This window comes from Blennius ocellaris (assembly GCF_963422515.1).
Source record: "Blennius ocellaris genome assembly, chromosome: 2".
NCBI lineage: Eukaryota > Metazoa > Chordata > Actinopteri > Blenniiformes > Blenniidae > Blennius > Blennius ocellaris.
In genome coordinates this window covers 23,888,845-23,915,840 of record NC_137651.1, presented here as the reverse complement: position 1 = coordinate 23,915,840, position 26,996 = coordinate 23,888,845, and the positions used below count along the sequence as shown (strand labels likewise).

The following is a 26,996-nucleotide window of genomic DNA, read 5'->3' as shown; positions in this document are numbered from 1 at the left end:
CGACACTCATGTTTTAGTGAAGCTTCAAGTTCAACTTTTATTTCATCATTTCAGCTTCATAATCACATTTCTTTCCCATATCAGATTTAAAATGGAACCTGGTGACTCTTTGTTGGCGCCAAAACATCTTTTAATAACCGTATTTCTGTTTTTTTTTATTTATTTATTTATTCAGACGAATTTGACACGCTGTTGTTGAAAATCGGCATAATTTCCGGCGGCACCTGAACGCATCGCAGCATGTGCGTGAATCATGTGTGTGCGCGCGCTCGCAGAGACGCACATTGGCCACATCTGGTGCGAAGATAAAGCAGTTCTTCTCTCTGCGTTAAACTGTCACTTTCACACGTTTTGCAGTTTGTTGTTTCGGGTGCTGAGAGGGAGATGTCCGCTCCGGCAGGGACGGTGACGTCCATGTGCGCCCGGAGGATTTCCTCCTCCTGACCCGCAGACAGGCGCGTCTTTTTTGGAGTTTTTTTTTTATTTTTATTTATTTATTATTCATTTATTATGATGTCCCGGCGGAGGGTTGGAGATGACTTCTAAAAGAAACTCCGCCAAACTGAAGCTCCGGCGCTCTTTCAGCGAGCATCTGCGGAGCTCCACGTCCAAAGCCTGGGACTTACTGTGGAGGAATGTCCGGGAGCGGCGGCTGGCAGGTCAGTAAACCCGCCGCAGGGACGCCTTTCTCCGGCTGCGCCCGGAGCGGAGAGCCGCTCCTCCAACCGCCGGTGCTGGGTTCAGTCTGCGACTGTCATCGATCCACACCAGTCCGGGCATTATTTTAATGAACTTTCCAATTCATCCTTGTAGTTTCTTTCACTTTTCCCATTTTCTTTACTTAAATACACATAAATACCTCTATAAATTACACAAAGCATTTTTTTTTAACATTACTATATACTCAGAAGTGATTTTAATAAATTCACTATACCGTCGCAACAGTTGCTGTTTAACAAAAAAAATAAATATTGTATTGATCTTTTTAACACCATCTACTCATTATTGCCGCAGAGGGGCGCTAATGAGCAATTTTTCTGCACACAAACTTCATGAATGACGTTTGAGATGAAGTTATCTATCTTTTTTTATTGGTTTGTAGTGTAAAAAGCACAATCTTGCATCCAAGATCAAGAGAACTAATCATAAAGCAAGTAAATAGGCATGTTTTAGTTATCTTCAAATTGTTTAGGATTTTTTTCCAATTGCTTTTTTTTTTTTATTGGCATATGGCTGGAGTTTTCCTCCACAGTGTGACGATGCTCTGCATGCTTTTCTTGCTTTCTCGGTACACTTTAATAACGGATAATGACACTTTGTGTGTTCTAAACGTAATGTTGAGCCACTGTAATGTCCAGTAATTTATATATTCAAAGAAATAAGCAACAGTAAGAGAGCTTGTGGTGTTGTAATGCAGTAATATATAATAAATAAATAATGATTTCTTATACACATGTGCCACCTTCATGATTTTCCTATTCATGATGCAATATTTCATAGATGTGATTAATGTTCAAGGATAACTAATGCGTAATGTCACATTGAGTTGCATGTGATCCCTGAGCATTAATAACTTTTCGACTATATATATATATATATATATATATATATAGGGTTTTTTAAAGACTGGATATGATGACAACAACTTGTTTTCTTTAATTAGCTTGTTTTAAAAAGGATTTCAAGAAGGAAAACAACATTTACAGTACAGATTAGAGTTGAACTTCTGGTGTGATGGTTCTTTATAAAGTCTTGAGAAGTACTGCATACCAACAGTGATCAGTTGCGTGTGCAGTTTCCTAAAAGTGCCACCAGGGGCAGCAGAGCGACCACATGAACTACTAAACGGCTCCGTCTTCATCAGGCGGAGTTTAAGTGTTGAAGTCATACAAATAGAGGCCAGATGTTCCGCGTGATATATCCGTGTGTGTGTGTGTGTGTGTGTGTGTGTGTGTGTGTGTGTGTGTGTGTGTGTGTGTGTGTGTGTGTGTGTGTGTGTGTGTGTGTGTGTGTGTGTGTGTGTGTGTGTGTGTGTGTGTGTGAGTGAGTGAGTGTGTGTGTGTGTGTATCCTGGGTTTCTTGGGATTCAGAGCTGCCGTTCGGCTTTCACACAGAGTTGTGTAGTTGAGTTGTGTACTTTGTTGCTGGAGTTTGATGCGGGCAGGGCCTCAGCTGTGACGCCTGCCAAGGACCATCAGCGAAGCAGCAGCTGAGCACTGAGATATCTGAATGTTTGACTTATTAATCGTGCATTCTGTTCTATATTCAGCAGGATGTGTAAGCCCGGCGGCCTTGAACAGCTTATATATACTTTCTCACACACACACACACCAAACTGTGAGAACACACACATGTGTAGCCCAGGCAGATCCAGGATGAATTGAGACTTACTTTGTTTGCTTGTTATGCTGTTATAGATTTAGCCAGTTTAGTGTTTCCAGCAAAAAGAAAGGATACGTCCTGATTACATTGACAGTCAATCACAAAGAGATGGATAACGACACACATTGATACTTACAGATAATTCAGAGCTCTCTGTTAGTGTCAAACGCATGTTTTTAGACAAGAACGAAAATCCCCACATGCACAGGAAAACTCATTGAAACATAGAAAATATAGAACATGCCCCCAGGCCTCAGACTCAGTAGGAAAACGATCAAATGGAACTGTTGATGAGACTTTGTTTACTTCGTCTGCGCTGCATAGGTGCAAATCTGTGTGTCTTTAAAAAGTTGTATGTTCAAGATTCTAGATTGATGGCTCTCTATCTATTTATCGATGTATTAATGTTGATGTGGACGTACTGTTTACACCACATCCAAAAAGTATTCACAGCGCTTCAGTGAGTTCACATTTTAAGTTACAGCCTTGTTCCAAATAGGAATAAATGAATATTTCCGTCAAAATTATACTGGATGTCCACGTGAAAAAAAAAAAATATATTTTTTTAAATCACATGTACACAAGTATTCCCAGTCTTTGTTCAACATTTGTTGCACCTTCTAGATTCTCAGTTCCTGCTGTTGAAGAACATCATGGCAGCATGATGCCTCATTGAAGGGGCGTTATTGTCCTGGTGAAGCCTGATGCTGCCGATGCTGTGGAAACTGCTCAGTGGAAACTGAAAGCAGCTGAGCTCAATTTAGAGCTTCACGACCAAGACTCTGAATACTTAGGTACACGTGGTTGGAAGCAACGTGAATACTTTCCGAATACACTGTAGAGTCACTGTCAAGCTGGTTCCAGATACCGAATGATACGAGTTCTCCTCGGCTGTAGTTGTGTATTTATATGTGTATGTTTGTTTGATCACACAGAGACATTGTTTTATCAAAGTATAAGCGTCTGACGTTGAATTAAAGATAATTTCTTAGCAGCTCCAGGTCAATGAAAATACAAGATTTATTTCAGACGTACGAATTCATCGGCTCAAGTTTAAGATGACGCGGCGCCTGATTTGTCGGTTTACAGGAAATAGATTTTGTGTGACTGTTACCAAAAAAAACCCCAGCTTAAATTGTGTGGAAGATAACAAAGCATGACGCTGACGTGGTGTTTCATGGAGAAGTGGTCTTGTTGTCACTGAGATGTTCCTATTTCCTCGCTAAACTCCCCTAAAATGTCATATAAGTGTCAGTTCCTGGCTGATTATGTAGTGAAGTTACGGTCCCCCCTCCCCCCCTTCCCCCCCGAAGCCAGAAATTATCACCCAACTTTACATGTGTGCCCTTTTTAATGAAACCACATCAGAACCGAGCGCTCGCACAGATAACCTTCTTCACTGTATTAAAACTCCTCGGTACAGAAGGTTTTATAACCTCTCTGAAGCTGTGTACAAGAGTGGAAGGAAATTATTAAATACGCATTAAATACCGACATTACAGCCGCGGCACAGTAATAATAATTACACTGCTGCTCTATATATTTGGATATACTACTAAATTATAGGTCTGCACACTCGGCGTGGAATTAATTGAAGATGTACACTATTTCCTCCTCTGTCATTCAGTCCTGATTCATTTAAGGTGTTGTGATTTCCCACAATGTCTCGTGATGTATTTAAAACGGCGCCCTCCATTGTCCAGCCACCACTGCTACTTGTTACAGAGAAGGTTGGCATTTAAACGGCAGTGATTTGAAAACGCTCAAGAGGTTTTGTTTTTCCTTTCCCCCGCTGCCTCTGCTTGCTCACGCCGGGTTCGTTAGGTTTCTCTGTCAAAGCGCCACGAGGTGCGACGTTGTAACGGAGCTTGTTGGAATAACTTCCAACCGCTGCAGGTTAAGGTTTCAGTAGTTATTCAAGGCTCGCTCAAACCTCACTGCCTAAAAATGTTTCGCTCGTTCACCAGGAAGTCGTCTGTCTCCTTTTCATTCAGACCTGAAGGATTGAGACACTTGGTGGAAATCTTGTGTCACAGTAGAACTATTCTTAAGCTTTAACCACAGGAAACATGGCCACAGCCCCAGCCCGGACTGCCCGGCGCAGATTACACGTTTGTGCACTCTGATTCAAACCACACCAGTCGGGGGTTTGTTGCCTTGATGCTCATCATTGGTGGGCCTCGCGCTGATTCACCAGTTTCCCTTCTCTCATCGCACCTGGTTGAAGCAAAGCGACGCAGGGAAAGTTAATGACGGTTGCGTCTGGAGCAAAAAGAATGATTTCCTCCCCCGTTTGACTTTAAAAATAGAGCACACTGCTTTTCTACTGTTTTGTTTTACACCCTGTTTCCACGTAAACCTCCCAAGTGATGGCAACTTTTTGAAAACTATGTCTTTTTATAGAAAAACGGCAGTTGTGATGGAAAAGATGGAGTTTTCATGTTGAGCGACTCGCGAGCGTTGTTTTCGTGATGAAAGGCACAATAAGCAACAAACAGGCACAGACGACCAAGTTGGATTGTTACGACGGTGACTCTCGACCATAAAAGTGTTTTCGATAAAATCGTGTTTTCACCTGTTCACATGGGGACGGAGTCTGAGCATTTCTTCGAAACTGTTTTGGCCTTCAACATGCTACAACAGTTTGCCATTTATTATTATTATTTTTTTTTTGTTGTTTGCAAAAAAAACAAACCAAAAAAAGTATTTTTTTTTCCTTTTGCTTTTTTTTGTTTACAAAAAAGCCAAAAACACCACACAAAACCCCCCCACCACTGAAACACGTTGTCGTGTCAACGGGACCAGATAACCCCACCATCCGTCCAGGTACATTTCCCTTTTCTTCGGCGGTGCGTCTTCCTCCAGTGTGTCCTTCACTGGCCTCGTCCTGCAGAACAATAACATCCTCTTTGTGTTTGTGAGTCTGGATTCCTGTTGTGTAGTAGTGGAGTCCTGGAGCCAGACGGCGGGCGTGTTGGAACAGGTTTGATAAGGGCTGGTGTCGCAGCTCTTTCTCCACGGACAGACCACAGACTGGCGGCGCAAAGTTTAAACACGAGGGCATCTCCCTGTTCAACTGGAGATCCTGTGTCCCGTCACAGCTCAGACAATGATGCCATTAATTTCCCTTTGTCGCACTGTGTGCCGAGCGGCGGGTGATTGATTCTGTCATTCGATACGTGCGGTGAATTTCAACGTCTAGACAGAAAGTGAAGAAGGAAACACAGACGCAGGTTCAGAGAGTCCAGCCACTCGCTGAAGGGATTTTCTTTGGAATGAATGAATGTAGGTGTTTGTGTGTATTTAAAAAAAAAAAAAAAAAACACACACCAAAAAAACCAAAACAGAGAAGAATCAACGCCCAATGAAATCATTCCAAATGGCATCACACCATCACCTACTATGTTTTAAAAAAAAGCAGAAGAAAAAAAGCAACAGTCTGGTATTGAGAAAGGCTCCTGTGGAGGGTGTGGGGAGGCAGGGCCATTAAACCCAGGAGAAGTTTATGAAAATGTGCAGTGGGCTCTGAAGTGTGCTGCTGAATTGTGGCCTTTGTGAGCTTAAGCTGGGGTGGATTTTGCCAGCCAGGGAGGGGAACAGATGGGGGGGGGGCTGTGTTTAACTTGGTCGCATGCCCAATCTGTGCTCCGTTCACGCGTACGGTGCCGTGCGGATACCAAACGGGCTCGCCTGCACGTCGAGGCGCTCGCGGGAAGATCGGCCGGGGGCGTTTGATCGGCCGACCCTTCACTTCAGGTGTGAGGAGGTCGTCGCGTGTTCTGAGGCTGCCGATACAAGCAGCATCCGTTTGATTCCATCATTATCGAGGGTGGTCTCCAGAGGTTTTTCCCAAGAATTTCACATTACTGGAAATTAGCCTGTACGCTGTGACAGAAAACAAAACAAAAACTTCCATAGAATCCCTCCAGGAGAGCAGTGAGGCGCCACACTCAACTCAAGTGTTCGGATATTAACGACACAGAACAACATCTGCTGCTAGCGCTGCTTGCTAACCGCTCGGGTGGATTTGCCCAGACACTGTAATCTTGCTCAAGGGCCCGTCCACACCAGGAACCCGGTTCACCTAAACTAGCTGTTTTTTATCATCCTGTCGTCCACATGAGGCGGTTTTGGAAGAGTGAAAACAGGTTTTTTTTGAACACGGGTCCCAGAGTTGGGAAATTCTAAAACCCCGGCTCGTGTCGGCCAACCCCCCTCGGAGTGTGGAAGGCAAAGATGGCAAAGATGATCATCTGTGGAAAAAAGATGAGGTAATCACCTCCCCTCCTCCCTCCCAACCACCGCGATCTGTGATGTCATCAAATAACCACAACAATCAGGTACAACAAGCTCCGGTTGAGCTGCAGAAGCTACTGACGCTGGGAGGAGCAGGACCATAGACCTATAGAACTAGAGTTATATACAGGTTTATTCCAGGAATCTGCTGCTAAAGTTCTATGTGCTCTGTCTTCTGCGTTTTTGGTGTGTTTGGTGAGTCACAGCGACCCCTAAAGGCCTGGCATGTGTACTTCATGTCTTGAAGCCTCGCGTTGAGCAGAGTTCATAGTGGCGAGTGGACAGAACTTTTTTTTGGAGAAGACTGGGGAGAAAAAAGATAGTTATTTGTTTCATTGTGTGGATGTGGCCTCAGTCTCATCACAACAGTGATCTCACAAGATTCTAGGTATATTGTATAGTATATTAACTCTGAATAATACCTATTTTTCTTTTAATTCAAGAATTTATCAAAATCTTTCAACTTGATGGCTGGTCAATTGCATATTCCGGCTGAAGTCGGTTTCTCCTCTGGTATTTCCAGGAGACCTGCTGAGAAGGCTTCCTGTCACTAGAAGCAGGGTTTTTATTTTGCGCCGGTCGGGGTGGGTTGGTTGGGGAGCAGAAATGAACATTCTCTTTACCGAGGAAACGGCTTGGTCCCCCTCTCCTCTCGCCCTCCCTTCGGTCACTTTCTCTGAAATGGCCCCCGGATTCCCTGCCGCCCAGTAAACTTGGCACCTGCGTGAGCGGCAACAGCAGGAGACGTTGTTCTGGACCAGGGCGGCTCCAAAAGCCACTATTTTGGTTAAGCCCTCCCACACCCCCTCTCCATCCACCCCTGCCCTCCTTACTCAGCTCACAGGCATTCCGGTGGTATTTATATTTCCCTCCAGAGCAGGGGGAAGCCGGCGAGCGTTCACACAGACGCTGGATTCAGCCCAGCAAGGTGGGCAGTGCTCCCTCTGCTGCTCTGCCATTGGCCTCCCCCTGGTCACATGGATCCAGTGTTGGCACTCCCCCCTCCCCCCCAGCCTCTGCTGTGCCGTCCCTCTCAGCTCACTTCAGGCTTTTTGCGCATGTATGAGAAGTTTTCAGTCCGTGGGACACTCTGTGTGTGTGTGTGTGTGTGTGTGTGTGTGTGTGTGTGGGTGGGTGTGTGTGTGTGTGATTCTATGTGTGTGTGTGGAGTGGTGAGTGCGTATCGGCCAGCTTATTTGGGGTTTCAGCGTTTCAGTTATGTTTCGGGAGCTTCCCGAGTCCACGGGCAGCGAGTGCCTGGGGAGTATGACCCCCGAGACTCAGGATATCTACCTGAGGATGGACCATCACCGCCGGCGCTCCGGCTACCGGCTGGGCAGGATCATCGCCAGGCAGCAGCTGCTGAAGAGGATCGCCGGAGGTAGGAGAGCGGCTTGAAGCAACGGTTCAGACCCGGGATTCAGTCTCGCGGTTGGAAGGCGGCCTCGTCTCTCTCTCTCTCTCTTTTTTTTTAGGCTGGCTGTCTGAAACTAATCGCTCCTCGTCATACGCCCAGGAATGTAAGGACTAACAGCGACGCTTGTCTGTCAGAGCAGACTGAATGAGTATGAGAATGCGAGAGGAGCCGGCTGACGTGTGAGCGAAGGGCCGTGTTGCCGTTTGGGATCAGCTGATCGCCTCCGTCCGTGCTTCGTTTGCTCACAAATCTGAAACCAATTGGAAAAAGACGATGGATACTGTGTACACAGTGTGTGTGTGTGTGTGTGAGAGCACTGCTGCTTTAAAAAGCTGAACTTGACCTTCAACTGATTGTCTGTCAGTGTTGTTGTGGTGGTAAATAATTGATATTGGGGCAGCTGCAGTGAGCCATTGGCACGAGGACCGGCTGTGTGAGAGGAGCCCGGCCCGCAGTGTAAACAAGAGGTATCAGTGAGCGACGGCTTTACAACGCTCACTTGTAGACGAGCGTTGTGTTGCCAGCGAGAGCAATCGTGGCGTTTTAGGCTCGACTACCCCCCCCCCCAACACCCACCACCACCACCCCTCTGTTCACCCATTCAGCTTTCTCCAGGACCTCTAACCTCCCCTCCTTCCTCTGCTCCTACCTGGAGAGAGAGGCTGGGAGGAGGAGGAGGAGGAGGAGGAGGAGGAGGGGTGCATGACAATAGTGAGGCTGAAATGTGAGGATTCCTGCAGGTGTGAACGCCTCGGATCAAAGGCCATGGCAGAAGCAGCTTCATTACTCAGACGCTTCGCTCTTCTCCCAAGTCACACTTACAGATAATGCAGCTCATTGTTTTAGGGACACACACACACACACACACACACACACACACACACACACACACACACACACACACACTTCCTGTACCGTCACAGAGCACAATGCCAGGTTTTGATTGTGACGAGGAGAAAGATCAGTCCCCGTCCCCCCTCCGCTATCAGAGTGATGTACAAAGACGCCGCGGAGCAGCGTGGCGGTACGGTATGTCTTGTTTTCTAGGAAAAGCTCTTCAGGATTTTTTTTTATTTTTTTTTTATTTTTTTTTTTTTGGCGCCCGCCGGCATGTGGAGTCATGTACGGCGGCGTGCCTTTTCAGATTACAGGCGTCTGGTTTTTGACGGCAAACCGACAATTTAGGTCATCTGTGGGGTGGACAGAAAATATGTAGGTACGAAGTGCATTCTGGGATCAACAGTTGATGTACGAGGTGATTGTGATGAACATATTTTAAAATAGTTCTTATACGTCGGCTTGGTAATAAAATGGCAAAAGCCCTTTTATACAAGTTTAAAAAAATATATAGTGACACGCAATGCACATTTCAGTGCTGGGGGGGGGGATCATCTTTATATGTTACAGCTGTTTTTTGTCTGTGTGGTTACACCGGCTCAGTTATTAGCAACGACGCAGCTTTTCAGCCTAAATCTGTAATCAATTATTCCAAAATTGTCTTCTGTACAAATCTTGTATTCAAAGTCGACAAAGTCTTTGAATTCATTCCGTCACTATTGGTGTAACTTGATCCGTCCGGGAACCCGTTCTAGCACGACAACGCTTCGAGTATAAAAACGCATCGCTTTTGTACTTTCGCTCGGTAAAAGTTTCAACATTTACTCCAGCAGCTATCTGAAAACGGTATCTGTCTCCATGGAAACGGCAGAAATGTTGAAAACGATGTCGTTTTTAGGAGAAAAACCTGGCCTCGGTCCGTACCTGTCCCCGTTGTACCTGAGAAGTGAAGCGGAGTTCAGAGATGGCGTCATCCCAGATAGACGACTTAATATAATAAGTGAATTACTTGTAACATGTCAGGGACCTAGGATGAATAGTAATGTACAGTATTTGTTTACATAAAGACACAGTTTAAGAGTGCAGCGGAGGAAGAAAAAAATAAAAAGAATGTCGGACTAAAAAAAAAAAAAAATGCAGATGACTTAACATAATAAGTGAAGAAATTCACCTATTATAATAAGTCGTCTAACTGGGAATCGTCTATCTGGGATGAACCCGCAGAGACACTGGATGGAGGCCGGTGGTCTCAATGGACAGTACATTCCAGCTGGCCGTCCCCTGTTGACAGAGCAGGTCGAAAGTGAGTGAGGAGGGGGTGGGGGTGGGCAGAGTCACTCGTGTATTGTTTCGCTCCGAATTCCGGGGAAGCCTGTTCGGTCTTTAGTCGTGTTTCCGATTTTGATGGCGTTTCAAAGCGTCCGTGTGGGACGAGCTGCTTCGTCACATCCACCGGGGAAAACAAGCCGCCGCTTGAAGAAACGGAGACAAACATGGCAAGAGGCTTGTTATTGGGTTTTTTTGAGGAATGCGGCTTCTTCTTTTAAAGCCACTATCGGTTATGGAGGAGGATCGTCTCCAAGCTGTCGACGTGCAGCTGAACTTCATTCTGTCCACTCAACTCAAGTTCTCGCGGTAATCTCTGCAGGCGGTGCATCAAAACACCTTTTGTTCACAGGTTGTACCCCCGACCATGACATTTTTTTTTTCTAATCTTTGCTGCTGTTTCACTCTTGCTGTGTTTAAAAAGTTTGCGGTTTTCTACAGTTCACAGATTAAATCTCATATCGTAAAGAGATTTTGGCATGCAAATCAGTTGTTTTCTGCATTTGCTGCTGTATTTCTTTCTAGTTCTGTTCTAAATGTTATATATTTTTTAAGTTAATCACTTTCTTATGTATTATATATATATTTATATATATATAGCAGATTACAATTTAATGGAGAAATGTGGGAGTATACGCATATTCAATACATTTTAACCAATGGGGGATCGATTTTCATCTTTTTTAAATTAATTTAATTTTTCTATTTGACATCTTAAATTAATTAGCCTGAACACACACAACACAATCCAAACGGGCTCTGTGCAGTGTAACATTATTACATTTCTAACATGCAAACAACTGTTTTTGAATAACGTAATTCTGTCTTTATGTAATATTTCATATTTCCTACAGTGTACTGTTAATCAGTTTTCATTATATAACGTGGCGTGAGTGGTTGGTGCTATTTTCCCCTCAAATAAATGTCAAAAATAACAATTTCTTTGAGCTTGAATAAAGATTTCCAGTCGTTTTCCCTCCAATCGTCTGCAGTAAATTGTTTTTGGGCCCCGGCGGCAGTGTTCCTGTCTTGCCATGGAAAGTTCTGGTAACGTCATCAGCTCTCCGGTGGAAACCCTGAGCAGTTAGAAGTTGCACCGTGACTCATCGAGGGGCTCCGGTGCCCCCCCCCCCCCCCAAACAGTCCTCATTCATGCATTGTTGGCCTTGGCTAAAGAGTTCAGCATGGATCACCATCAAGGTTTTTTGTTTTTTTTCCCTCCTTTTTTTATTTTTAGTTACCCCCCCAAAAATATACTGATTCAAAAACATGCAATTTTGCCCTCATATCCCTCCCTCTCCCCCTCTACACTCAAAAGTAATGATGAAATGAACATATATTTTGACATATGTTTAAAAGAACAACGCAAGAAAGAGTAAAATGAATGCAAATGATATGTTCATACAAACACAAATATCACAAATGAGGTAAATATGATTATAATAATCATAATAATAATAATAGGGATGTTTAAAGAAGTTCATCATCACAGCCAAGGGTTCCCAGGCTATCACCTGCTCTCTGCAGTAGCATTCATATTAGACCTATGTCTATTCATCTCTAATGTCACTTTTAGTACGAGGATTACCAAGGTCTTATATTATTGATTACATTTTAGAGGAAACTCCCATGCTTGAAATTATTGGGTTCCGTAAATCTTGAAAACTTTGACCCCATCTGTATTTTTCTCCATTGGTAAAAATTCTGATATTCTGGACAGAAATGTCTTAAAAGTCATCCTTCCAGATTAAAAGTATACATTTCTTTGCAAAGTACGTCATTGTAATTAATAGTCTTCATTCCCTCCTGTCCAAAGGGAGATCTTGCGTGTCATTAAACAAATATAGGTTAGATTTCATATCAAATACCCTTTCTAGTGTTTTTTGCGTAAATGAATGGACTGAGCTCCAGAAAGTGTTTAAACGATCACATTCCCAAAACGTGCAGAAATGTCCTGTTCCCCCACTTTGCATCGAGGACACTTGATAGATGTCCTTTGATATTTTGTTCCTTTTAACTGGTGTAGGGTGCAATTTATAGATAAACGGAGGTTTAATATCAGTCTGCATTCTGCAGTTTGAATGACTTAACCAGTGAGAACTGGTGGGCAGGGTGATGCACGCTTGAAATATGTGAACACAGGAAGGACGGGGACACTTCAGATTGTGGAGAGGACGAGCTGCGCCGGCGGAGGAAAGAGGCGGGCATTGTTCCGTCCGAGGAGAGGTCGGCGTCGGTAAAGCGGCTCTTCAAAGTCAGGAATCTCGTTAAGAGTCCGGCGCTTTCTTTCTGCATTATTCCTCGCGGGCCTCTACAACGTGTGGCACGTTTGATCGACTTGCGTGTGAAACAAATCTAACCGCCCCTCCACTCCAGAGCGGATCTGGTGACCAGTGAAGATGTAGCCTTGTTTACTTTCCCGGTGTTCGCCCACTTTTATCTTTTATTCATGAGCGACTGTGCTGAGGATGATATTGTGATTCAGATTTAGTTTGCCTCCTTGGAGAGGGGCAGTAAATTAGACGGCAATGGGGAGGGGGGGTAAAGCAATCATAGTCCAGAGTTTCTACCATCGGAGTGTGGCGTGTCGGTTGCCCATTTAAAGAAAAATGAGAAAGCCACAGCAGGTAGAAGCACTTCTCACTTGACGTGAATTATTGTCATTACGTCGTCAATCTGGCTTGTAAAGCTCGCCCACATGGGCCCAAAACGACGAAATATACCAATTTAATCATTCATTACTTTGAAAAGGAATGCCTGAAAAAGTTTAATTAAATCAAAATGTAAAAAGTAGCTTTGTCTGTTATCTGTACCTTCCTATTCAAGGTTTATTATGTAGTATTAATAAATATGTAGTAAAAATTGAATAAAGACTCACAAAGAATTACTGTACTTCTTACTTTTAAAGTTTCTGATGATACTATATATATATATATATATGTATATATATCACTGTATTTTTAGATTTTCACGATTTATAAGCTAGAATAGTAAATAATCTTTAAAAGTATAAGGGTAACTCTTGAATAAAATTACAGGAAAAATAAATTGCCTCACAAGGCAACAAACAATATGGCGTTGAGGCTCTGGCGACTTAGATAGCAGTGACGTCGCCATCTTTAACGGCAGCGTTGATGTAAGGGAAATATTCCCTCCTCCGTCACCTCGCTGGCAGCAGATCTGAACGGTAACTCATCCAGCAGTGGAGAAACAACTGGTTGACTTCTGCTGACCTCAGCTGGACGAAGGTCATGTTTAGAAAGCTCTGGTGTGGATTCCAGCTTCCAGTCGCCCTCGTTGGTGGCAGGCAGACGCTTTCTAATGGGGGGGGGGGGTTGCGTTTCAGACGACCTGACAGCTGCCACATGTCCTGAGCAAATCATTTACCAAGAGCACATTTCAGAAATGCCTCCGCTGCACCGCAGCACGAACAGTCACACATTGACAGAATTCTCCTTTGCTCGCAAGGAACAAAGTTAAAGTACATTTATTTCTGCTCCCTGTGTTTTGCACTAGAATGTACAGTGTGTTTCTGAGGGATGTATAGAAGGAATGTGGTTAGATTATTCCTTCCTTCATCTTTGTTTTATTAATTTATTTCAATTTGTTTATTTATTTATTAACTGTGGTACATATCTAATGATTTGGTTTCTGTATACATGCTGTCATATTATTTTTTGCTTCTTTTTTTTTTGTTGGGATTGCCACAGAAAGTTAAAGCAACTCGTACTATGGAATTGTGTAGATTTTATGGCAAATGCCCTTCCTTAAGATCAATAAATAACCTAATGTATAACTGATATCAATAGCTATCTTGTGTGCATGTGTTTCTGTGCATACATGCGCGTACATTTTACCTTCGTTCCAGATTTCAGATAATGTACTTTTACTTTTACTCAGGTGAGATAATTTAACTTGTAAAGTGTTTTATTTCCTGGCTTTGAAGCTGGAAATAAATCAGACTTTGGTAATATTTGACATGTTGAGGGTTTGGTTTGGCAAAACGTAGATTGAAGTAAGTTAAATATCAACCGTCTCATTTAGTTACATATAACATTTGGATAAAGTAATATTTTGTGTGGATATGACAAGAAATACAGGTGACTGCACGACATGTTATGTGTACTGCTGTTTTCCCTGCAGCCACATGTTTCATATTGGCTTGTTTTTGTTGGTTCATGTCTCCCAAACACACTTTATAGTTCAGCACGTGGCCGCCCCCCTGTGGTGAAAATGTGCATTACAAGGAAAAACTGACAGCAGCACACACACACACACACACACACACACACACACACACACACACACACACACAGGCATGCAGACTTTCAGTCGCTGACTTTATAGTCCGTTCAGGCAGAGGGTGGCCGTCTGAATACAGCCCTTCATTGATGGCCACGCATGACAAATGGCTCTACGTTTTATGTCTTCTTGAGTCTTTGTGTGTGTGTGTGTGCGTGTGTGTGCGTGTGTGTGTGTGTGTGTGTGTGTGTGTGTGTGTGTGTGTGTGTGCGCGCGTGCGTGCGTGTGCGTGCGTGCGTGCGTGCGTGCGTGCGTGCGTGCGTGCGTGCGTGCGTGTGTGTGTGTGTGTGTATGGCGAGGTGTGAGGAAGATGCCATGAATGCTGCTCTGATAAATCTGACCGATCCCCTCGACGTTCTTGTTAAACCTCCACAGTATCATGGTCCCTCCTGCTGCCGCCTCAGGAAGTCTTATGGCCGCTCCACTTTGATGTAGTTAATTAGGACCAGCATCCCGAGGGATGGCTCCGTGCTTTATTGTGAAAGGTCCTGAGAGGCCTTTCTCACGGCGGGGGCCCGTGTTCTGACATTGGCCCCTTCTCTACCCTCTGACTCTCTGAGGCCATTCTAAAAGAGGAGGAGGAGGGAACCCCACATGGTCCCCTCTGGGATCTGCTCCAACTTAACAGGAACTCCACAGGACTTCAGAGCAACTTCTTCTGGTTGTTTTTGCTCGTCCCCCACAGACCCGATGCAACACGTTCAACAATATAATACTAGTTTATAAAAAAATGCGTTTTCCCTTCAGAAAAGAGAACGGCAGTGTTTCGAAACGTGGCAACGGGAATGCTGAGAATGATGCCGTTTTACATGTCGGGCCACTAGTGGGTGCTGTTGTTTGTTGTTTGTAATGAAGCACACACACATTCACGCAGAGAACAACACGCTATAAACATAATACACAGAGGTTCGACATAAACACGAGATGCCGCACGGCCTGTCAGCTCCTGTTGACGCGACGTGCCTACAGCGCCGCCATCTTGGAGAGGTCTCAACTGTGTCTACTCTTTTTTTTAATTGAATTACATTTTTTTTTTTTCATTTATTTATTTATTTATTTTTATTTATTTATTTTTTATTTAGGGTTAGACTCCCTTCAGGCTTTCCATTTAGGACCTTGGAAACGGAGGTCTGGAGCATAAAACGTTTTCTGTGTCACAAGTTATCGGGGTTTAAATGTCAGCCGGCTGCATGTTTGTCAGTAATTCATAGTCTCCCTGTTGCTGTGTTGTACGGCATCGGTGGAAAACCAAATTACAGTGTTTATATAAGCTATCAAAGGCAATGGAAGAACTACAGGCACACAACCGTATATTAGGAGTGAGAAAACAGCGTGACATGGCAAGGCGAGTAGCCTCCGGAGCCTTACGCGAAAGAAGACTTGCCGGGGCTTTAATTCAGGAAGCATATAGAATCATATAAGATCTGGTTGGATTTGTTTGAAAGGCTAAAGAGAGATGAAGTTAACTTCATGACCACATGGGAAAGTGCAGGAGGAGCCAGCTGTGAGGGATCTGGCATGAGAAGAGCGAGGGAGGGAGAGGGAGGTGCAGAAACAACAGATATCAGGCTGAGAAAAGACAGAACAAGAAGAAGAAGAAGTGGGAGAGGAGGTGAAGAGGGGAGTCGACAGTTCTGGGGAGGTGGCGATAAGTCAGACTGCTTCACATCTGCATTTACATCCGTGACACGAATAACAAGAAATCCCGGTTTCATCCCAGTTGGACGATTCCCAGTTAGACGATTCCCAGATAGGTTTTCCCCAGCGCGATTTTAAACTAAGTTGTCGAACTGGGAATCGTCTATCTGGGTGAAAAAAACACTGGGGTCTAACTGGGAATCGTCTGTCTGAGATGACACCGAAATCCCGTTACATTAAAGACGAGAAGAAAGACGCTGAAGGTCTGTAACACGTGTGTTCCGTTAATTTATGCGCTGAAGGAGAAACTAAAAACAGCCCGAACATTATTACTCTGCAAACATCAACAGCGGCCGGCCGGAGCAGAGGGAGAGGGCTTCAGTGAGGTATGCCAGGATGAAATGAAGGAGGAAATCTGTAAAAGCCAAAGTTGATGTTTTTATCGCCAGTGAAAGCAAAAACCTTCATAAAGGCCCGCGAGATGCTTGTCAGAACGCCAGAACACGCGTGGGAACGTGGCGGCGGTCCAGCGTCTGGAAGCGTTTAGCGCCTGGGTCCGGATCGGGTCGGAATCCTGCGTCGCTGAGCGGCCTCTGGTGGGCGACGGGTGTAGAAATAACCAGGATGTGCGATAGGTTAAAAGTGTCCTTTTACTGAAGCGAGCGGAAGGCAGCAGCAGCAGCAGCAGCAGCAGCTCACCTGACTGCTTCACCCGGGTTCCTGCCGCTTGCCGAGCGACCCCCGGGGGAATCAACATGTGGTCGTCAGAACATTTTCTCACAACGGAGTGAATGTGAGACGCTGTAACGAGGTGGATGGAAACGCTTTGGGCTTTGAAGTCCGGGGGGGGGGGGGTCACATCGCCATTATTTGCCTTGGAGCTGTGACGCCGGGCCAGACTCGCTGAGTTATCGGTTTACAGTTACAGGGTCAAAGATAAAGTTGTAAGTCCTTCACATAAAGTCTGTTTATTGAAGGATGAGACTCTCTGATAATCTCCACAAAGTGTTACCTGCTTCTAGATCATTTCCATCCTGATTTTCATAACTTTTAAACTTCTTTTTGTTTTTTTCTTTCCCCAAACGCAGGATTTTAATCAGTGTGAACTAATTCTGCATGAGACTGAGGGTTTCCACATAATGCTGATGAGTTGTCATCGGTATTTCTGGACCTGAGTGCGAGAGCCGATAGGTTGTTCCCCCCTGAAGATGAAAGAGCTTTTCTCTCTGGGTGTCCTTCAGAGGTGAAGGAGAGTGTTACCACAGCTGTGCTGCTCTTGTTTGAATTCAATACAGGACCTGGAGAGAGAGAAAAAAAACACAGCCCACATGACTTTTGACCCGGCGGGCTTTGGCAATGGTCAACAACAGCAGCTCCCCAGCTCACATAGTTATGTTATTTACTCTCAGAATCAATAAGCCCTTGCTGTGAGTGTGTGTGTGTGTGTGTGTGTGTGTGTGTGTGTGTGTGTGTGTGTGTGTGTGTGTGTGTGTGTGTGTGTGTGTGTGTGTTTTGAAATGAAAGGTAGAGTCCATCTTTCACCGGTGGGGCTTTTACAAATGACTGTGTGCCTTAAATCAGGCTGTGTTTATGCTTAAATAGAATCGGGAAGCAAATCGCAATGCGTCTATTTTTAAATTTGTGTGTTTCTGTGATGTATAATGGGGCTCTTAAAATGAATTGTGTGCAAAACCTTGACTGACCCTACGTGTCTCCAGAATGCTAATGCTAATCCTTGGCAGTGGCTTCTCTCGGGGCTCGAGTCTCATTCAGCTCTGCTTTATCCGCTTGTTACCGGAAACGTTTTGGTCCGATGAAAAGGAGAGTCTCCGCGGGTCGGTGTGGGCCACACGGGGCCAAAGGTGGGCCCTAGGATTTGCTGGCTCATTTGTACATGTGGGAAATTTTGCGACGGTGTCTTGGCAACCCGGCGCCCGGAGCCGATGACTTTAACCCTGCAGCCCGTGTGGACTGGCAGGATAACGGGTCCCCCGCGAGCTCTGCCAGATCAAACGAGGGGGCCCGGAGGTCCCCGGGTGATTCAGCGCCGGCCCTCTGTAATTGCTTGGCCTGTGGAGCCGCCCAGCTCATGAGCCTCCAGGACAGAGCCACATCCACTCACCTATATAATTCTTTATTCTCACTCTGGAGCGGCCTGGATAATTGGGGATGTGTGACTTCAGGATAGTTGTGACAGCTGTCTCCTCTTTTTTTTTTTTTTTTTTTTATTAATTAGATTTTTTATATTTGTATCTATTTGATTTATTTTTTATATTTGTATCTATTTATGATTTATTTATGATTTATTTTTATTTGTTTTTTAAATTTATTAATAATTTTTTCCTTTATTATTTCTTTATTTACATTTTTTTCTTTCTTTTTCTTTGTTAATTAAGTTTTTGTTTTTTTAACCCTTATTTGTGATATATTTATTTGTATTTATTTGTTAATTATTTATTTATTTATTATTTTCATATATTTCATATATAAAGCTCCGTTAATTAAGGCCCGCTCTGAACTTGGGAGGCTTTGTTCCCACGACATTTAGGTGGGTTGGTATTAATCCACCTTGTGAAATGCCAGCATTTCCCCTTGAAGGGCCCGTCTCTTCCAAATAGAGAACAGATCTTTTATGCCTCCTTTACCCATAACGGGCCTATCAGCCGTAACGTGTGTCCGCTGGCTGTCGTTGATTGTTCTTTCCTCTTCCCGTTTGCTACCTCATGCACGCTTGCAGGAATGCTCGTCTATTTTGGGCATGAAACATCAAGATGTTGTGGGTTTTTTTGTTCTTTTTTCCAACTGGATGAGAGGGCAGTGTGTTTCCCCCGGCTGTCTGGAGCTGCCTGCTCACCGTGAGCGGGCGTCTGTCTGCAATCAGCATCATAAAGGAGGAAGGAGAGTGTCTACAAAGCGTGACGACACCTCCTCCAGGAGTCTTTGTTTTTCCCATATCGCCGCTTTTGTCTTTCTTTCTCCAGGTGTTCATAGAGACATTCCTCGTTGCAGTCTGACTCGTCTGGCTGATTCATTGGGCGACGCTGCGGCGTGCGGGGGCGGAACTGGGCAGACACGGTGCTGAGGCATGACAGACGTTCGTCTTGAAAGTGTTTTTAAGAGTTGGAAATGTGCGTCTCTGCGACGGTGACCTAAGCGTATTGCGCACACGTCATGTCGCTCTCTGGCCTCAGTATAACTCAGAGGAGGAAACGGCACAGAGGCAGAAGAAGCGAACTCCATCTGGAATTCCACTTATAGGAAATTTTGGACGTATGCTATATCCTTACGTGATCACGGTAGTTCACAGTGCCTTTATCCACAGATTCTGCTCATAACTCAAAAGCTTCTATCAGTTCAAGTTTTACAACAGTACATAAAACTGGGCACTTAATGTACTCTAGTTAACCAAACTAGCCCCTTTGTCCTCTTCGCTTTGAGTGAAGAGGCGTAAACATTCACCCAGCGGCATTGAATAAGTAGAATTTCTCTACGCAACATTTTCGAGCGAAGATGGAAAACCTCCGTCGCGTTGCCGCTCTGAGCCACTGATGACACACGTTTATTTAAAGGTAGAACTTTAGGAAACGAGGGAAACTTGCAACTTTCTGAAGTTCTTCTGCACATGCCGCGAGTAGCTGGACAATAAGAACAAGGTCTGCCTCCATAGTGTCATGACTCCCACGCTGTCCTGGGACTTGGTACTTTGATAGTTGTCCATAGTAACGTTTAAGTGTAAATGGACATTGTTTTCACAACACACAACTTTTCACGAAAACGATGCAAAAGACTACCGTTATCCTACCCTAGAACGTTCGTCTCACGTCTCGAAGTATTGCGACAGAAGGCCGTCGCCGCTTCAGACGACCCTCCGTTGTTTTTGATTTCCCGTCAGGCAAAGTGGCCGAGGTGAAGCAGACGTTTATACGGCTCTGAGCCTCGTGAGCCCAGTGCCTCAGCATGATTCACAGTGTATGTCATGCCCCCCTCCCACCCTCCCCGAGTTGTACTGCCTACGTTTTTTTTTCTTCCATTTCTATCGACCCGCTGGAACAACATCTGGAGTCCTGAAAACCACTCTTTTCTCCGCTGTTTGTTTAACTTTCAACGTTTCCCACATCAGCTCTAACACTTCTTGGGGGGAAAGGGGGGGGTTGTCGTCGAAACACTGTTCAAGCAAACCCGGTGTACATCAGAGGAATATATATCTGGAAGCGTTGCTGCATTCATCAACTTTGGAAAACAAGACTCAGAAAGTGGCGGGCGGTCTCTGCTGTTGGGCCGCAGCTCAGATCTTTGCCAAAAAATGTGCTGAGCGGGGTATAAAAGAGTCGTCATGGGCAGAGAAGGGTAGGAGGGTCGGGCACAAGGAGCAGAAGGGGAGGAAGAGTGGAGGGGTGTAGGGGGGGTGGATGGAGGGGAGAGATTTAGTGCTGGGACATGGTGATTGGTGGGTATGGGGGGGTGGTGGAAACAGAGGCTGAGGACCGGAGCTCAGAGTGAAGGCTGCGTTCGGAGCGGGAGCAGGAATGCAGCGCGGCGTGGGAATGGAGATGCTCTGACACGCCGGGAGACTCTTTGACGGATTTTTACGAAGCGATCTGGCCGTACCATGAAAACATCCCGTGAGTCCTCCACCATTTATTCCCGTGCGACGTTGTGAAGGCGATTCAAGAGCTTCTGGGAAGAAGGCTGTCTCAGTGACCCAACGTTGTTTTGATCCAGTAGATCTTCCTCTTCTTCTTCTTCTCCTTCTCCTTCTTCTGCTTCTGCTTCTGCTTCTTCTCCTTCTACTTCTACTTCTCCTTCTCCTTCTCCTTCTCCTTCTTCTTCTTCTTCTTCTTCTTCTTCTTCTTCTTCTTCTTTTTTTTCTTTTTCTTTTTCTTCTTCTTCTTCTTCTTCTTCTTCTTCTTCTTCTTCTTCTTCTTCTCCTTCTCCTTCTCCTTCTCCTTCTTCGTGAAGCTTTGCTGTCAGCCCCGACGCAGGTCAGGACAAAAAAAGCGGAGATTAAAAGAAGTACGTGAAAGTCAACTCGTGTAGTAGTAAATACTTCATGAGGGAGCGGAATGTAAGTTGTCATAATTTTGGCAGCGCTGAGCCGGAGGACTCTCCGCTGAGCCGTGTCTCCTCCTGCAACAGTTTGTTACTTGTCATATCCCGAGCTATGAATTGCATAACCGGCACTCCTGATAGTGAAAGTTACATAAATCGTATTGTATAGGCGGAGGAGTACCCCCCCCCCCCCCCCTCTTACCACAGATACTTCAGTCGTTACACAGCTTCTTGACATTCTGGGCCATTGTGTCGCAGCTCAACCGGGTTTTCATCCCTTTGTGAAACCGTAATTTTATACCGTACACAGTTTTAAGGCTGCGGGGTGGTTGGAGAGCAAACACAAGTTCTCATTCTTTGGCGTGATGCCCGCCCAGCCTTTTTATCCACAGGAGATTTCCTTAGAGAGAGGATGAGAGGACAGAATGTCTCGGTATCGTGTTACTGAATGCCAAAGAGAGAGGAATTCCTTCGCTCATGTTACTTGCTCCCAGCGGTCCGACCTGCGGCTGCGGGACACCGGAGGGACCCTGGCAGCGTCTCACTGCTGGGCTGCCGTTGGATAACACAGGCCAGATTTTATCCGCCCGGGAGGGGGAAGCCTGGCTGAGCAGAAAGCCTGCAAGCCCCCCTGCTGATACAGGTGGGAACGGAGCAGCATGTTGACTTAACTGCAGGCCCGAGGTAGTAAACACTGGACCGTTTTGTTTTTTTTTGTCACCCAAGGACGCGGGGAGTTGTTAATATTTATTCTAGTCAGCCTGAAGACCAAAGTCACTTTTCATTGATTTGGGACACAGAAGTGAAGCGGCACGGGTGAGTCACGGTAAAGGAGAGGAGAAAATGTAAAACCCCGCTGATAGCTGCTATCTTCGTTGGCGAGGATGTGTTCGCTGTAATTACGCAGTATTTGTCTGATGGATGACCCGGGTTCATGTTACCGCTCGCAGACCGGGGCAGGAACTGAGACCCGACAGATGTGTGACGGTAGAGCTGCTGTTTAGTTTTTTTCTGCCTGTGTGCTCAGATTAACTCGTCTCGGATTAGACGGTAATGCTGCCGCAATAACTTGCTGCTTGTTAAACTTGTTAAACTAATGACGGCGTTGAGGACATTGTCAAAGACACGTTCTTCAAAGGAAGTGGTGAGATTTGTGTGTGTGTGTGTTTTTTTAGTACAATTGTATAGCAGTTAATTCATGTTAATCATCACATCGTGCTGTGATTCTCAATAACTCAGTGATATTTGTCGATTGTGAGTCTGAAAACGGACTATTTACTAGTCTAAAGGTGTTGAATGTATTTCACATTTCACATGCTGGACAGGTCAAATGGTCGCAGAGAAGAAGGAAGTTTCTGCTGCAGTATTTCTCTCCAGTCACTGTGTTTATATCCACTGCAGAGTTAATCCAGGCTGGAGCAGCGCTAAAGCCTTATTAGTGTCTTTGTCCCGGTTTAACTGAGTTTATCGACTCCTTCAGCTTTAAGATGGGTCAATCTCTGGTTGAACTTTGATACCCCAGACCACAACAACATTTATTTTAATGTATTTATTTATATATATATTGATTTATTTATTCAGGCTATGTGAAAACGTCCAGGTCAGGTGTTGGTGTGGATTTGTGCACACGTAAAGAAAAAACCTTGTTGTTCCACCCCGACTGCTCTTTTAAAAAAAAATCTTTTTTCTTTACATGAATAGAGAAAGATCGAAATGTTGTCGTGTCAATGTTTCCTCAGTCACGTCATCACGCTGTTTTGGTCCCATTTTCAAAACTTTGGTTCCACTCTGGGTGACATTTAAAGACTTTCTTTTTTGTTTGCTAAACTTTCGTCTTTTCCACGTCATGTCTTTAACAATTGCGTTATAATTGTTGTTTTTAAATCGCTCGAGCAGCTCTGCTATGACAAATTGATTTCTTCAGCCGTAATAATTTAAACCTCCGTCTTACACTCCGGTGTTTTGTTCGGTGACCTCCTCTTATCAAGTCAGTTTCTTTGCATTCATTTGTCGAACCCCTCGGCGATAATCCTACGTTTCCTGTGCGAACGCAGAAGCAGCCTGCGTGTTGTGGCACCGCCGTGTCAGACGTCACAGGGGTGGCAAACGGCACCGACTCGATTAGCATTAATGGACGAGCGCCAGCCTCCTGCATCCTCTCTGCAGACGGCTCACTCCGCAGGCCAGCCGGACCACTGGGTGATCCTCACAGTGGGGGGGGGGGGCACAGAGACTTTCACCGGCTTGGACCCTGTGAGAGTTTTGCTCTGCTTTCAGCTTGAACTGGGTCACGTCCTCATTGTAGTTTGTTGCCTCCCCTGTTCTGCTCTCGCTTCTGGATTACCAGACGCAGGCCGGCTCGAGTCTTGCGGGGTCTCGTTCGCCTTGATGTACTTGTGGATTTGTCAACATGAAAGTCAAACTGTTTAATCTCGGCGAGAGTTTCTCTTTTGATCTTTCTATTTAAAGCACACAATTTCTTGTATTTCAGAGATCGAGGCGAAGGAGGCGTGTGACTGGCTGCGGGCGGCAGGATTTCCCCAGTATGCTCAGCTCTTTGAAGGTAATAAAAACTCTCACCACACACTCATCACAGAGGGGGGGGGCGCTGTTTACTTAAAAGATACAGATTAATGAAGTCGTTCACCAATAAAGGAGTCTATGAAAAACTGAAAAATACCATCTTTATCTTTAAACAAGCTGCTGTTCCAGCTTGAATGAAGCCTTTCTGAGCTGGTGGGTACCTCAACCATGTCATACCAGATAGACGATTCCCAGTTAGACAACAGTGTTTATTTTTCCCAGATAGACTCTCCTATCTGGGAGAAAAAAAACCCCACTTCTGTCTAACTGGGAATCGTCTATCGGTGTATCGTCTATCTGGGATGAAACCGTAAATGACAGTGTGCATTCATTGGCTGCAGACTGAGCCACATTTACACGACTGGTCTGGATGAGAGGCTCTATTTGAATCCCCGAACGCCACAAAACAAGCAGCTGTTTTTAAAAAGTTTAATCTGTGTTCAAGCTCCAGATTACAAACAGAATTCCGACAATTAATGCTGTTGAAATACTGTGATTAAAAAAGCATTAATCGTATTTGGAAAAACGAATCTGAACATCTCCGAGAGAACAGGCGGAGTCCTGCTGAAAGTCTTCAATCCTCACAGTAGCTTCTGTTTGTCATAAAAAAGTTAACGTGAATGCAGAGGAATGTGGATTTCAGAGGGTCTGGATTCTGTCTGCTCTGTTACGTAAGAGGAAGACGTAATGCTGCACAATTCTGAATTCCGTCCGTTCCCATGAAGCGTGGCGGTGTGTTTCCATACCTTTTCATGTGCACGTGAACCATTTAGCTCATAATCGTGACCTTTTCTTCAGTTTTCTTCCAAGCTGATCGTTAAAAATGCAGGACAATCGTAGAAATGTAAATGAAAAATGTATCAAATAATGCACCTGAACATAGAAAACTGGTATAAACATATGCTCAATGTTTAAAAAAATTTTTTTTTTTTAAATTGATCTTCTCTTTATATGTAATATATAATAGGATATCTGGTTTTGAAGAGTGTGTTCTCGATGTTTTGCAGAAATGTCTGGATTGTTTTGGACATAAGTGACACTTTTCAGTGTTTAACATCCTTTTACAGGCTGTAAAATGGAAATTGTCAAATATTGCTGTGCATGTCCTTTAAAGGGTTTTAATCTTTCACATGAAAACATGTAGATTTTTGGTCACTTCTCCATTTCTATTTGTAAAATGCTAACAAGTGTTTGAAATGTCAATTCATTTATTTTTTTCTCTTGCTGTCCTCGTCAGACTCCCAGTTCCCTATCGACATCACTCCTGTGAAAAGAGATCATGACTTTCTGGACAAAGACCTGGTGGAACCGCTCTGCAGGTGTGTGCAAAACCACAAATGAAATAAAAATACACGAGACCCCGTGTGTGACTCTGCACACCAGCTTGTGTGCAGTATGAGGTTGTTTGGATGGTGGTGGTGCTTCAGGTTGGGACTTTACCTCCAGCATGGAGTGTCCAGGTTCCAGTCCAGGCCGTGGAGTACCGCTCTAGAAGTTCACTGTGAACGTTTCAGTTCAGACACTACAGTTTGGAGTTTATTTATGTTGGATTTATTGACGTATATCTATCTCTTATTGCATTTTATTTATTTATTGTTTTCAAAAGATTGAGTGCAGTACAAAAGTTTATTTTGTACTACTACAATAAAAAATATTTGTATATATTTAACAGCAGAGTCTTTTTTAAACATGTTCAATAAATGCTGTTCCAAATTCAAAGACATAATTGTGTAAATAATCCTGATTATGATTTGTTTTCCATATTCGAGCAGCACTGGGTTTCAGTGACTGAAAAAACAAAGGATGAAAAAGAGACGCGAAATAAAATGATAAAATCATAATCTTATTCTGAAATTCACTTGCATGCCTATTTTCACTAATTGTAGGTGCTCTATGAATGGAAATTTTAAACAAGAACATTGTATGCTTGTTCTATGATGTATATAACTACTAATTTTATGTATTTTATATAGTTTTCTTGAGGTTTTTTTTCCTATATTTGTCCCGCTTGTAGGTCTTCAGTTTTTCCCCAATCCCTGAAATAATTTGCAATTGGATTTGAATCCTCCTCTAATGTGACGGGGCGGAGGAGTATTTCCTTATAAGACATTAACCAGCTCGCTGGTGTTTCCACATCTGCGTGGCAAGATGGCACGTGTACTTTTTTTTTTTTTTCCCTCCTCTGTCCGGCATGAAAAATGGCACTTAAGCTTACCGCGGTAACCATGACGACCGTCCTGTGAGGGGAGCCTCACGCCGCTCAGTGTACCGCGACTCCAAACAGGCCCTAAAGCAACTCATCTGAATTCCAGAGTGGAAAAAACAATCGCAGACAGTTCCACCTCCAACCTGACTTTTATTTTTTTTTGTTGTTGTCCATGACTTCCCAGCATCGCCATGGCAACATGGAGGATGCCTTTACAGTTAGTGACGCCACCACACACAAAAAAAAAACAACAACACCCTGCAGACGTCGGGTGTCTTTCTGGAGATATTTCATACAGCTGATCCCCTGACTCTTTTAAGCAACCATTTTTTTTTTTCCCCCCCCCCCAAAGCCCTGCCGTTCAGTCATGTCCTGTTATCTCCAGAAACAATCACGGGAACATCTTGTTTTACTAACCCCCTCTCGTGTGGGGAAGTCAGAACCTGAACGATGCTGCGAATCGGCCCAAGAAACACCGTTGGCAGCGTGTGGAACTGTTAAAGTTGCTCATCATCTCGCCACTGAACCGGAGCCAGAGTGCATTTCATCCATTGTGCCGTCAACCTTTTCCCGCTGTAGAGTTTTTAACGCCAGTATATATGTTTATTTCCCGTCAGCTCTGATGACAAAGTCTCTTCTCACAGCCTAATTAGGCTTCCTATAAATCTTTCTCACAGTTTCCCAGAGGTTTGTAACACTGTGCTCCTCGTGGTCGTAACTCCAGTTATGAGAGGAAAAACGCCAAATAAAAGTGAGAATTGGAGCTTTTCCATACAGGAGTGATGGCGCTGTTTGCACTCACTCTACAGGGAGGGTGGCAAACTCAGTTTATATATACATACACACGCTTATATACATACATGGATACATGTATGTATATATGAACACACAGACAAATTATGAGAAAAATTAAAAACTACAAAAAAAATAAAAATAAAAAATAAAGAAACAAAAGCAATC

The 26,996-nt window shown here is 44.4% G+C and overlaps 1 protein-coding gene across 3 annotated transcripts in view; it reads left to right on the top strand.

Annotated features, from left to right (window-relative positions):
- Positions 1–416: 416 nt before the first annotated feature.
- stard13b (StAR related lipid transfer domain containing 13b) overlaps positions 417–26,996 on the top strand; it is a 36,712-nt gene continuing 10,132 nt past the window's right edge. The window contains exons 1-3 of one of the 3 annotated variants that reach the window (XM_080504974.1): positions 417–659; positions 23,739–23,810; positions 25,068–25,149. In XM_080504974.1, the coding sequence (XP_080361100.1) occupies positions 536–659; positions 23,739–23,810; positions 25,068–25,149 (278 nt within the window). In that variant the 5' untranslated portion in view covers positions 417–535. Of the gene's footprint in view, positions 660–7,766; positions 8,060–20,694; positions 20,821–23,738; positions 23,811–25,067; positions 25,150–26,996 lie in introns of those variants that run through there. The other 2 variants (XM_080504973.1, XM_080504975.1) reach the window with 2 other exon arrangements.